The 14,362-nt window shown below is 37.3% G+C and overlaps 1 protein-coding gene and 1 long non-coding RNA gene across 15 annotated transcripts in view; one reads left to right on the top strand and one right to left on the bottom strand.

Moving 5' to 3' along the window:
* The window catches only part of LOC129048356 (uncharacterized), a 65,287-nt gene that overhangs the window by 3,431 nt on the left and 47,494 nt on the right, over nt 1-14,362 (top strand). The gene's annotated exons all lie outside the window — the stretch shown is intronic.
* PLEKHS1 (pleckstrin homology domain containing S1) overlaps nt 1-14,362 on the bottom strand; it is a 31,241-nt gene that overhangs the window by 13,915 nt on the left and 2,964 nt on the right. For 7 of the 9 annotated variants that reach the window (XR_010141619.1, XR_010141620.1, XR_010141621.1 and 4 more), the window contains exons 2-5: nt 13,534-13,584; nt 1,225-1,313; nt 1,006-1,112; nt 246-380 (exon numbers count right to left, since the gene is read on the bottom strand). Coding sequence is in view for 6 of the 9 variants with exons in the window: in XM_054522899.2 (XP_054378874.2) it covers nt 246-380; nt 1,006-1,112; nt 1,225-1,313; nt 13,534-13,561 (359 nt within the window). In the remaining 3 variants the exon portion in view is untranslated. The remainder of the gene's footprint in view (nt 1-245; nt 381-1,005; nt 1,113-1,224; nt 1,314-13,533; nt 13,585-14,362) is intronic. The other 2 variants (XM_063727767.1, XM_063727768.1) reach the window with 1 other exon arrangement.

The raw sequence follows: 14,362 nt of genomic DNA, 5'->3' as shown, positions 1-14,362 counted from the left end.
GAACAGTGAGACAAAAAATTTCTGTTGTTCAAAGTTATCCAGGATGAGGTACTTTGTTACACAGCCCTAGGAAACTAGCTCAGTAACTTTTCAAGATATTTTAACAAATAACGAAGATTGCCAAGATGGCATTTGAGGTTTGTAGCATGGGTTCAGAACATGTTTATTGGTATAAAATGTTTTGTTTTTTGGTTTGTTTTTGTTTTGCATGCAGTAGACATTCTGTGTTATCTTACTTCTCTCACCTGTCGTGGCCGATGAGGAAGTATTCCCTGTTAGTGGTTCTGATGGACATGACCTCTTCAGGGTGGCATTTAAACATCTTTTGCACAGATTGCATCTTTTCCTGGTTACTTATGCCAACTTCTACACTGGAATTTCTATTAGATATAGACACAAAGTATTAAACCAAAGTAAATATAGAAATAGAAAACTGACTAATATTTTATATTGGGATTCAAATGGAATAAAACTTTAGATGTACTGGATCCATGTTTCCAAGATTGTCCAATAATTTTAGAAGATAAGTTTGGATTTTTTTATCTGGTTAATTGAAATTATTTCGTTTAGCCTAAGATTCAAAAATTTCTATTTTAATTGGATTCTTGATTCCACAAATTATGTTTTTCAATTTTGGGGTGCACAATTTATTAAAGAGAAGACCAAAAAAAGCTGATCTAAATTTTTTTAAAACTCTATTTTGACTTTATAAAATGACAATTTCATCTGCTCCCCCTCATCCACAAATTATGTGAATCAAACTCCTTAACTGAATGCCTGTTAATTAAAGACTTATCAAGTATGACATACAATATGAAACAAATATTCAACTGTCTTTTAACTCAAAGTGCTCACTATTTTAGCTCCTATTCAGTCACAAATATTATAATAAGCTTGAAGCAGTTTCCTTTGGTCAATTATGTAAATTTCAATTTGCATGCAACTTGTTACTGTATGACTTTATATTATTTGTTGTTATAAAAGTTTTCCTGCTTGGATACACACTGATCAATTTCTATGGAACCTCGGTGTTGATGGTCTTTATAATAGGAAAGACTAAAGCTCTTTTCCCCAGCCTTTGACAGGATGAAAAACCGCTTTTTCCAAGAGGTCTGAAAAATAAAAAGATTTTGTGTCTTAGTTAAATCTCAGAGGAAAAGAAAGGATTTTTAAAAATGCTCATGAGGCTGGTGGGAGGCTTGTTAAATCACAGCAAATACTTACCACAGAGAAGAACAGCTGAGAAGGTGGTGATTTAATAAAGTAATCTTGTTTGCAGACTTCATTTTCATAAGAAAATGTAAATTGTTTGCCTAATAAAAGTAAACAGAACTCAGTTTGTTCCTCATAAATTTCTGAAAAGAACTGCCTCAATTGGAAAACACTGTCTCTGGAAAGACCTTCAGATTATTATTCAGTAGTTATGGAAAAGGACACCTATAATAACCCAAGAAAACAAAGGACCAAATGTATGATTCTTATTCCTCCACAGCCGAGACCTTCATTCAAACAACATTTGAAACCATGTTAATTCAGCTCACACCTGTCTGGCTTTCTGTTTCTAGAGTATGTTGTTCGCTCTCTACGTGTGAGCAAAGATTTGGCTCTATTTCCATTGCAGAAGCATGATAATTCTGCATTGCCCTTTGGCTTAGCAAACAAAAGCAAAAGCACCTGCTATTAAAAATGATGTGGCAAAAACTATTTGGGGAAGGGGGACAGGTAGAGTTGCTGCAGAAGTTGGAAAAGGAGGGAAGGTAGACACAGCCACCTCCCCAGAATTACTGGATACTATCCTAATAGCCCCAGCAGCTGTATTACCAAATCTTAAGTCTGTTTTCACTTAATAAAGAAGCTCTAATTTTTTAGTAAAGATTGCCCTTTCCAAAACTGAGGACAAGTTAACCTATAGCCTGGATGTGAAAGCAAATCCAAGCTAAAACAAAAACAAACCCAAAATGAAAAAAACAAAAATAACAACATTGTGGTTAACAACATTGTGTTTTTCTAAATAGTGAATGTAATACATATTTATTTGTAGACATTTTAGAAAATATAGAAAATATTAAAACTGCCTATAATTTCATCACTTACAGAGAAGCAGTTAACATTTTAGAAACTTCTTTATTTAATCACTTCTGCCACCCCATTTTCAGTAGTGAGTGGTTTTGCTTTTGTCTGCTAAGCCAAAGGGCAATATATACTGTCTCCCTCAAGTATTCAAGAGTGTTGATTAACACATGTGTGTGCTGAAACTACCTGAGGCCAGAGAAAGAACCATTAAAATACATCAGAGGTTCAGAAAAAGTGCCTGTTACCTCCAGCCAGACTGGAAAAACTTATAATTTACAGGGCATTGGGTAGAGTACTCAGGAATGTCTTGCTTCAGTGTGAGGAATAATTAGCTCTACACTAACTACTAGCTCTACACTGAGCACTGCTCCAAACTCACCTAAAAAATCATAAAAGACTTAGAAGAAAGTTGTTTCCAAAAAATTTAACTGCACCCCAGAACAAAGCTCAAGATTCATAGGAATACAAAGATATTCAGGACCCAACAAGGTAAAATTTGCGATGTTTGGCAGTCAATCAAAGTTTACCAGGCATACAAAGGGGAAGGAAAACATGATCAATAATGAGAAGAAAAGTCAATCAATCAAAACAGGCCTAGAACTGACACAGATGTTAGAATTGGCAGAGAAAGTAATTAAAGCAGTTATTATCACTATATTTTCAAGAAGTTAGGGAGAGTTATAAAAGATATAAAGAAGACCCAAAGTGAAATTTTAAAGATGAAAACTACAATGTCTCAAAAAAACAGCAACAACACTGGATGGGAGTAAGAGCAGATTAAATATTGTACAAGAAAAGATTAGTGCACTTAAAGGCATGGCAACTGTAACTAACAACATAAACAAAGAGTTAGAACATGATTTAAAACTCAAAAAGAGCACCAGTACACTGCGGACAATTTCAAGTAGCCTAGTATATAAGTAATAGGAGTCCCTGAAGTGAGAGAGGGAGAAATAAAAAATATCTGAAGTAATAATGCTAACAATTATTATAAACCTAAAACTATAATCCCAGAGATCCAAGCAGTTCAATGAATCTCGGCACAAGATACACAAAGAAAAGTACACCAAGGCATGTCATAACTGAATTGTTCAAAACCAGCAATAAAGAAAAAAAATCTTAAAAGCAGCCAGAGGAAGAAAAGACCTATTGCATACAGAACAAAGACAAGAAACAGAGATATTGATTTCTCATCAGAAAAAAAATGCAAGCAAGAAAAAGTAAAACAATATATTTAAGGGTTGGGTGTGGTGGCTCACGACTGTAATCCCAGCACTTTGGGAGGCTGAGGTGGTGGATTTCCTGAGATCAGGGGTTTGAGACCAGCTTGGCCAACATGGCAAAACCCCGTCTCTACAAAAATAGAAAAATTAGCCGGGCATGGTGGTGCAAGCCTGTAGTCCCACCTACTTGGGAGGCTGAGGCAGGAGAATAGCTTGAACCTGGGAGGCAGAGGTTGCAGCGAGCCGAGATAGCGCCACTGCACTCCAGCCTGGGCGATAGAGTGAGACTCCATCTCAAAACCAACAAACAAACAAGCAAACTATATTTAAAGTACTGAAAAAATACTCTCATTCAAAATTCTATATTCAGCAAAAATGTCTTTTAAAAATGAAGGCAATTTAAAGACTTTTTAGATATATAAAGGCTGAAATAATTCATCATTAGGAGGCTTGCAGTATAAAAAACGTGAAGGGAAGTCCTTCAGGAGGAAGGGAAATGATAACATACAAATCTGAATTTAAACAAAGCAAAAAAAAGCACTGAAATGGTAACTACTGGGGTAAATGCATGAAATTATTTTCTTATTATTGAAAACATTAAAACATTAACTGTTTAAACAAAAATAAAGACAATGTATTGTGCAGATTATAACATATGTACAAGTAAAATGCATTCCAACAGTAGCATAAAGGCCAATAGGGAAAAATGGAAATACACTTTTGTAAAGTTCTTTTATTATATGTGAATTGGTATACTATCACTTGAAGTTAGACTGTGATGTGTATAAACCCTAAAGCAATCACTAAAATAACAAAAAGGAAAGTAATGACTAATAAGCCAACAAAGGAGATAAAATGGATTCATAAAAAATTTGATTATTCCAAAAGAAGGCAGAAAAGGGGGAAAGGGAGAACAAATAACAAATAGGACAAATAAAATAAATAATAATATGATGCACTTAAACCTGACTATATCAATAATTATGTTAAATGTAAATGGTCTAAACACCTCAATTGAAAAACAGAGATGACCAGATTGGATAAAAAAGCAAGACTCAACTCTATGCTGCCTGTAAGAAACACACTTTAAAGATGAAGATGCAAGTAGGTTACAAGGAAAAAAGATATGCTATGCCAATGCTAGTCAAAGAAAGCTGGAGTGCCTATATTAACATCAATGTAGATTATTACCAAGGACAAAGAATATCATTTCATAATAAAGTGATGAATTAATCCTAAGAGGACATAAAAATTTAAATGTATATGCCCCATAACAGAGCTTCAAAATACATGAAGCAAAAACTGATAGAATGGCATGAATAAATGGACACATCCGCAATTATAGTCAGAGATTTCAATATCCCTCTCTTAAGAATTGATAGAACAAATAGTGCTAACATCGATTTTTTAAATTTTGGATACATTGTTACTGTTTTAAATAAAAAGTTTGCTAAGAGTTTTCAATCAAGAAGAGTAATGCTGGCCTCATAGAATGAGTAGAGAAATATTCCCTTCTCTTCAATTTTGTAGAAAATCAGCAAGAATACAGTAGGCTTGAACAACACTACCAACCAACTTTCCCTGATTGATATTTATAGAACACTCCACTCAATGACAACAGAGTATACATTCTTCTCAAGGGTACATGCAACATTTATTAATATAGATATATTCTGGGCCATAAAACAAATCTCAATAAATTAAAAAGCATTCAAATCATATAAATCATGTTTTCAGAGCACTATGAAATCAAATTATAAATCAATAACAGACCTCTTAAAAGATCCTGAAATAAATAATCTCTAAATTTAAAAAATCCCAAAAATAAATTAGAAAGGTTTTTGAACTCGATGAAAATTAAAACACAAGATATCAGAATTTGTGGATGCCACTAAAGCAGTACTTAGGGAAAATTTTTTTTAATGCCTATGTTAGAAATGGCCATGTTTGAAAAGAACAAAAGTCTCAAATTAATTACCTCAGCTTCCACCTGAAACTGAAATGTTTCAGGAAACTAGATTAAAAAAAAAAAAAAAAAGGAACAAATCTGAAGTAAATAGAGGAAAGGAGATAAAAAAGATAAAAGTGGAATTCAATGAAAGAGAACACAGAAAAACAACAGAGACAACCAATGAAACCAAAGTTAATCCATTAAAAAGATTAAGTTAACAAACCTCTACCTAGGTAGATAGACCAGAAAAACTGGAGAGAAAACACAATTTGCCAAAATTAGGAGGAGAAAGGGGACATATCTACAGAGTCTACTGATATTAAAAGGATAATAAAGAAATATTATGGACTTTATTCCAATAAATTTGGCAACTTAGGTAAACTGAAAAATTCCTTAAACTACACCAACAGAGGTCACTGAAGAAGAAATAGATAACCTGAATAGCCTCCTATAGTTATTAAAGAAATTGGAGTTGTAGTTAAAAATTCTTCATTTAAGGAAAACTTTAGGCCCAAGTGGCTGTACTGCTCCCTTTGATCAAACATGTAAGCAAGAAATAATTCTACACAAAGGCTCCCAAAAAAATTGAAGAGAAGGGAATATTTCTTAGCTCATTCTATGAGGCTAGCATTACTCTTCTTGATTGAAAATTCTTAGCAAACTTATTATTTAAAACATTAAAAATGCATCCAAAATAAGTAAAAATAAATAAAACATCCAAATAGAAAAGAATGAAGTAAAATCATTTCTATTTGCAAGTGACATAATCTCATATGTTAAAAATCCCAAAGAATCCACAAAAACTACTAGAGCTAATAAACAAATTCATCAGTATCAAAGAACAACAGACAAAAATTAGCTATATTTCTATAAATCAGCAATAAATAATGCAAAAATAAAATTATGAAAACAGTTCCATTTACAATAGCATCCAAAAGAATAAAGTACTTAGGGATAAATTTAGGCAGATAAAAAGACTGGTACACTGCAAACTAGAAAAATTGCTGAAATAAGACATAAATTAATGGGAAAACATTCCATGTTTATGAATTGGAAGACTTAATACTGTTAAGACATAAATACTACCTAAAGCGATCTATAAATTCAATGCAATCTCTATTAAAATCCCAATGGCATTTTTTTTCTTGTAAAACTAGAAAAGCTAATCCTCAAAATCATTGAAAATATCAAGGGGCCCTGAATATCCAAAATAATCTTCAAGAAGAACAAAGAGTACACACACTTCCCAATTCCAAAACTTACTACAAAGCTACGATAATCAAGAGTGTGATTTTGGTATAAGGACAGATAAGACACATAGGCCAATGGAATAGAATTAAGAGTCCAGAAACAAACCCATACATTAGTGGTCATGGCCATTCAATGGTGAGAGAACAGTCTTTTCAATAAATGGTGCTGGGCCAACTGAGTATTCACATGCAAAAGAATGAAGTTGGAACCCTATGTCATCCCAAATAATGAAGTTAACTCAAAATAAATAAATGACCTTAACATGAGAGCTAAAACCATAAAACTTTTAGTAGAAAACATAGGTGTAAATTTTTATAATCTTGGATTTGACAATGTATTCTTAGATATGATACCAAAAGCACAAGCAACAAACCAAAAAAATAGATAAACTAGACTTCATCAAAATTAAAAACTTTTGTGCATCAAAGGATATTATTAAGAAAGTGAAAAGACTACCTACAGAATGGGATAAAATATTCAAAAATCATATATCTGACCAGGGCCTACTATCCAGAATATATAAAGAACTCTTACAATGCAACACAAAAAGACAAACATGTCAACTAAAAAGCGAACAAAGAACTTGAACAGACATTCTTCTGAAGAAAATAAGCAAATAGCCAATAAGCACAAGAAAAGCTGTGCAATACATTTAGTCATTAAAGAAATGTAGATCAAAATTACAATAAGAAACCACTTCATGCTCACTAGGATGGCTATAACTTTTTTCTTTTTTTTGGAGATGGAGTCTCACTCTGTGGCCCAGGCTGGAGTGCAGTGGCTCGACCTTGGCTCACTGCGACCTCCGCCTCCCAGGTTCAAGTGATTCTCCTGTCTCAGCCTCCCGAATAGCTGGGATTACAGGTGCCTGCCACCACGCCTGGCTAATTTTTGTATTTTTAGTAGAAATAGGGTTTTGCCATATTGGCCAGGCTGGTCTCGAACTCCTGACCTCAGGTGATCCACCACTTTAGCCTCCCAAAGTGCTGAGATTACAGGAGTGAGCCACTGTGCCCAGTCTACCTTTTTTAAAAAAGGGAAATAACATGGAAAATAAAATGGTAAGGATGTGGAAAAACTGGAAAACTCATACACTGGTGGTGGAATGTGAAATGGTTCAGCCACTGCAGAAAACAGTTTGGTGATTTCTAAAAAAGTTAAACACAGGCTTACTATATGATCCTTCAGTTCTACTCTTGGGCATATACGCAAAAGAATTGAAACAGGTACTCAAACACGTACGTGTTCACACAAGTTCAAGCAGCACTCTTCACAATAGCTAAACATGGAAACAGCCCAAATGTCCGTCAATTAATAAGTGGATCAACAAATTGTGGCATACATGACAATGGGTTGTCAGCTGTAAAAAGGAATGAAGTAATGATACATTCTACAATGTGGGTGAACTTCAGAAATGTTATGCTAAGTGAAAGAAGCCAGCCACAAGAGGTCAAATATTGTATGATTTCATTGATGTGAAATATCCAGGCTAGATAAATCCCTAGAGATGGAATGCAGATTAGCAGTTAACAGGGGCTGGGGGGAAAGGGAGAACAGGGAGAAACTGCTTTATGGGTAAGCCCTTTTTCTGGAGTGATGAATGTGCTAAATGCCATCAAACTGTTCGCTTTAAAATTGTTATTTTTATTTTTCTTTAAATTCTTTTAAAAGTTAAAGAACCATTGTACTCTTTTTGTTTATTTGTTTGTGAGACAGGGTCTTGCTCTGTCACCCAGGTGGGAGTGCAGTGGCGTGATCATGGCTCACTGCAGCCTTGACCTCACCATGTAGCCCAGGTTGGTCTGGAACTCCTGGGCTCAAGTGTACTACTTCCTTGGCCTCCCAAAGTGCTGGGATTATAGGTGTGAGCCACCACACCTGGCCCATTCTACTCTTAAGTAAAGGAATATACAAATACAAAAGCTGGTCATGAATGTTGATGGCAGCTTTATTTGTAATAGCCAAAGACTGGAAGCCACCCCAATGTTCATCAACAGGTGAAAGGATTAACACATTGTGATACATCTATACAATGGAATACTATATGGGAATAAAAAGGAACAAACTATTGACAGATGCAACGACATGGGTAAATCTCAAGAGAATTATGCTGAGTAAAAGAAGTCGGACAGAAAGCGTTCATACTGCATGATTATATCTATATAAAGTTCCAGAATATACAAAGTAACTTATAGGGATAGAAAGCAGATCAGGGGTTGTCTGGGGAAGTATGACTGCGTGGAAGAGTGGGAGGCAGGGGACCAAGAAAACTTGTGAGGTTGATGAATACGCTCATTATCTTGATTTAGGTGATAATTTTATGGCTGTGTACATTTGCCAAAACTTATTAAATTGTAGACTTTAAACATGTCAGCCTACTGTATGTCAATTATACCTCAATAAAGCTTTTTAAAAAATCTAGCAAATTTGAATCAAAAGTAAGCATACTCCAACCATATGACACAGCCATTTTGCTTCTAGGTAAAATAAAGAAATACATGATTTTACAAAAATTAATGCACAAATGTTCATATTAGTGTTATAATAGGCGAAGACTGGAAGCAACCTGGATATTCAACAGCTGAATGAATCAACAAATTGTAGTACATCCATATAATGGAATACTACTCATCAAAAAAATGAACTATTTTTGCACCATTGGTGCACTCAATACCATGGATATATTTTTAAAAAATTATGCTGAGTGAAAAAAGTCAGACAAAAGGGTATATGCTGTATGATTCCATTTATGTCAAACTCTAATAAATACAAACAAAGTTAGAGTGAGAGAAAACAGAACAATGGGGACTGGGATTGGGTGTGCAGAAAAGGATTACAAACAGGCACAAGAAAACATTGAGTGATGAGTATGTTTACTATTTTTTTTTTTTTTTGAGACGGAGTCTCCTTCTGGCTGGAGTGCAGTGGTGCGATCTTGCCTCACTGCAACCTCTGCCTCCCAGTTCAGGTGATTCTCTTGCCTCAGCCTCCTGAGTAGCTGGGATTACTGGTGCCGGCCACCACAGCTGGCTAATATTTGTATTTTTAGTAGAGACGGGGCTTCACCATGTTGGCCAGGCTGGTCTCGAACTCCTGACCTCAGATGATCTAACCACCTCAGCCTTCCAAAGTGCTAGGATTACAGGCGTGAGCCACCACACCCGGCCACATTTACCATCTTGATGCTTTCCCAGGTGTCACACATATCAAATACAGGCAGACCTCATTTTGTTGCACTTCACTTTATTGTGCTTTGCATATATTGCTTTTTTTTAAATTACAAATTGAAGGTTTATGGCAACCCTGCACTGAGCAAGTCTACTGGGACCATTTTTTCAAGAGCATGTGCTTACTTGGTGTCTCTGTGTCACATTTTGGTAATTCTTGCAATATCTCAAACATTTTCATCATTATTATATCTATTAGAGTGACCAGCAATGAGTGATCTTTGAGTAATTGTTTTGGGACAGTATGAACGGTGCCCATATAAGATATGAACTTAATAAATGTTGTGTGTGTTCTGATTGCTCCACTGACTGGCTATTCCCCCATCTCTCTCCCTCTCCTTGGACCTCCCTATTCAATGAGACTCAACAATATTGAAATTAGGCCAATTAATAACTTTACAATGGCCTCTAAGTGAAGGCGAGTGTCAAGTGAAAGGTGAGTTACATGTCTCTCACTTTCAATTAAAAGCTAGAAAATCCTAAGGCCCTTAAGAATTATACTAAATCTACTCTACTTGTGCTCTATCAATACAACAACAAAGCCTGGGTGACCGCGTATCTGTTTACAACATGGTTTAATGAATATTTCTAGAAGCCCACTGCAGAGACCTGCTACTTAGAAAAAAAAAGATTCCTTTCAAAATATTACTGATCATTGACAATACACCTGGTCACCCAAGAGCTCTGATGGAGATGTACAAGGAGATTAATGCTTTTTACATGCCTGCTAACACAACATCTATTCTTTTAGCCCCTAGATCAAGGAGTAATTTCAACTTTTAAGTCTTATTATTTAAGAAATACATTTCATAAGGCTATAGCTGTTAGAGATCGTGATTCCTCTGATGGATCTGGGCAAAGTTAATTGAAAACCTTCTGGAAAGGATTCACCATTCTAGATGTCATTAAAACTATTCATGATTCCTAGAAGGAGGTCAAAATATCAGCATGAACAGGAGTCTGGAGGAAGTGGATTCCAATACTCCTTGATGACTTTGAGGGGTTCAAAACTCCCTTCAGTGGAGGAAGTCACTGCAGATGTGGTGAAAATAACAGGAGAACTAGAATTAGAAGTGAACCCTGAAGATGTGACTGAATTGCTGCAATCTCATGATCAAACTTCCACAGATGAGGAGCTGCTTCTTACAGGATATGAAAAGAAAGTGTTTTCTTGAGATGGAGTCTTCAGCTGGTGAACATGCTGTGTTTATTTTTGAAATCACAATAAAGGATTTAAAATATTACATAAACTTAGTTGATAAATCAGTGTCAGGGTTTGAGAGGATTGATTTCAATTTTGAAAGAAGTTCCACTGTGGATAAAATGTTATCAAACAGCACCACTTGCTACAGAGAAATTTTTCGTGAAAGTACAATCAATCAATGTGGTCAGCTTCATTGTTGTCTTATTTTAAGAAATTGCCACAGCCACCCGCATCTTCAGCAACAACCTGCCTGATTACTCAGCAGCCATCAACATCGAGGCAAGACCTTCTGCCAGCAAAAAGATTGTGACTCACTGAAGGCTCAGATAATTGTTAGCAAATCTTAGCAATAAAATATCTTTAATTAAGGTATGCAAATTATTTCCTTAGACATAATGCTATTACACACTCGACTACAGTATAGTGTACGCATAGCTTTTGTGGAATCCAATAAATTCATGTGACTAGCTTTATTGTGATATTTGCTTGGTTGTGGTGGCATGGAAACAAACTTGAAATATCTCTGAGGTATGCCTGTATATGTTTCATATCAAAACTTCTATCAAATTGTACACTTTAGATATATAATAGCTTATTGTATGCCAATTACAATAAACTACAATAAAGCTATTAAAAATATGGCCAATCAGCCAACAGTGCGGTGCTCACGCCTGTAATCCCAGCACTTTGGAAGGCCAAGGCGGGTGGATCACAAGGTCAGGCGTTCAAGATGAGCCTGGCCAAGATGGTGAAGCCCTGTCTCTACTAAAAATACAAAAAAAAAAAAATGAGCCAGGCGTGGTGGCGGGCACCTCCTAGCTACTCGGGAGGCTGAGGCAGAGAATTGCTTGAACCCGGGAGGCAGAGGTTGCAGTGAGTTGAGATCGCACCACTGCACTCCAGCCTGGGCGACAGAGTGAGACTCCATCTCAAAAAAAAAAAAAAAAAAAAAAAGACCAATCTAAAATGCGGATCTAATCATGCCGCTTCCACACTCAAAATGCTCAAAATGCTTCAACAGTTACCTGTCATACGTGGTCAAGGTCTGGCACAATATGGCAACACCTTTCTGCAGCCTCATCCTCTATTTTCCCTTCTCCTACCTTGTAAGTATATTCTGCTCTGACACATTCTGCTTCTATACCATTTCATTGCTTTGGTCATGCCATTCCTTCTGCTGGAATGTGCTCTTTTTTCTGATTTATTTAAAATCCCTACTTCTCCTATAGGGTCTAGCTCAAATGCCTTTCCTATAAAACCTCTCTGGATTCTCATTACTACTTATATGCTTTTTCTTCTTCAGACTCCATAGCATTTGTACTTATTTCATGATTTCCATCACAGCCTAATCTTAATTTCCCAGCACAGTGACTTGCATGTGTTTAAGTTCTTGACAAGATTTTATTTTATTTTTTTGAGACAGAGTCTCGCTCTGTTACCCAGGCTGGAGTGCAATGGTGCAATCTCGGCTATCTACAACCTCTGCCTCCCAGGTTCAAGCGGTTCTCCTGCCTCAACCTCTTGATCAGCTGGGATTACAGGCGCACACCACCACGCCCAGCGAATTTTTGTATTTTTAGTAGAGACGAGGTTTCACCATGTTGGCCAAGCTGGTCTCAAACTCCTGATCTCAAGTGATCCACCTGCCTCAGCCTCCCACCAACAACATTTTAAAACTCTTTGAGGGCAATGACTCTTATTTATTAATCTGTGTATCCCCTGCAACACAAAGCACAAAGACTCACTAGTAATAGGTGCTTTGTAAACATTTTTGAGTTGAATTGGATAATTTAACTTCTAAGTGACTTCATCCTAAACTTAGCTTTTCTATCCACTCACCTACAAAGAAGTGTGTGAATAAGAGCAAGGATATTTGAATACCATACGAGGATATTTGAATACCATACATTGAGCTACCCTCATAATAAGCCCTGGTGACAATGCAGGCACTTCTCTAAGTGTGAGTTTCATGTAAAATTCAGAAAATATTCTCCAATCTTTGCCGGCCCATGGTTTGCTATTAACATCATCTTTGGGCAATGAATGGAAAATTTGGCTCATGAAAATCAGAAAATGCTAAACTTCTAGACAGGTAAACTCTTACACAATAATTAATTGAATCCAACAGTTCCTGCTACACTCTCCAAACCAAGAATCATTGTCACAGAATGCCATCCATTATCCCCACCAAAACTAGGTTCTGGGGCTGGACATGGTGGCTTATGCCTGTAATCTCAGCACTTTGGGAGGCTGAGAGGTGGGGAATCACCTTAGGCCAGGAGTTTGAGAGCAGCCTGACCAACATGGAGAAACCCCGTCTCTACTAAAAATACGAAAATTAGGAAGGCATGGTGGCATATGCCTGTAGTGCCAGCTACTCGGGAGGCTGAGGTTAGAGGATCACTTGAGCCTGGCAGGTTGCAGTGAGCTTAGATCGTGCCACTGTACTCCAGCCTAGGCAACAGAGCAAGACTCTGTCTCAAACAAAACAAAACAAAACATACACAAAAACCACCAAGTTCTGTATCCTGGTTAGCTTGAAGGAAACTGTGGGGCATTTTCAATAAAAAGATTTCTGCTTCTGCGATTATACCCCTCAGGTACCTGGACTCTTCTGAGGTTTGGGTTCCATGATGGCTGTGTGTCTGTCCTCCCCTGTCAAAAGGAAGGGTTAGTGTTAGTCCCCAAACAACACTATGTGTGTTTCATTGACCAGCCACCGCGTCGGTGAGTATCAGGATTGTGCTCATGAATGTTGCTGAGATGGGTTATGAGTCTCCCATTCCCATCCTTTCTTTAGTATTTCCCTCCCTGTCCCTGAGGCTGACGGTAGCTGCAGTAACGGGGACACATCTAAGCAGCTTGTCCTCACACAGTGGGTGGTTCTGCGGAGGTGTTGTTGAGATGACTGAAGGAGCTGTCTTCCTGGGACTTTCTCTGTTCTTACTGCTTTGATAAGAGAGCTGGGGGATGGCAACACAAAGGAGAGATAAGAACAGGGCAAAGGGCAGGATGCCATGGAGCCAACGCAGCCGAGAAAGCATCACTGGCTGAGAGGAAGCCCAAGATAAGCCTTTCTCCATGCCAGGGGCTCGCTTTCTCCAGGGGAAACTTAAGAACAAGGACCACCGGGCACGGTGGCTTGTAATCCCAGAACTTTGGTAGGCTGAGGTGGGCAGATCATGAGGTCAGGAGTTCGAGACCAGCCTGACCAACATGGTGAAACCCCATCTCTACTAAAAATACAAAAATTAGCCGGGCGTGGTGGTGGGCACCTGTAATCCTAGCGCTCGCCTGTAATCCCTCAGGAGGCTGAGGCAGGAGAGTCGCTTGAACCCGGGAGGCGGAGGTTGCAGTGAGCCAAGATCACTCCACTGCACTCCGGCCTGGGTGACAGAGCAAGACTCCTGAGGCTAACCTGGAGAAACTGAAT

The sequence above is a fragment of the Pongo abelii genome, chromosome 8 (genome assembly GCF_028885655.2).
Source record: "Pongo abelii isolate AG06213 chromosome 8, NHGRI_mPonAbe1-v2.0_pri, whole genome shotgun sequence".
NCBI classification, from domain to species: Eukaryota; Metazoa; Chordata; class Mammalia; order Primates; family Hominidae; genus Pongo; species Pongo abelii.
This window is presented reverse-complemented; position numbering and strand designations above follow the sequence as displayed.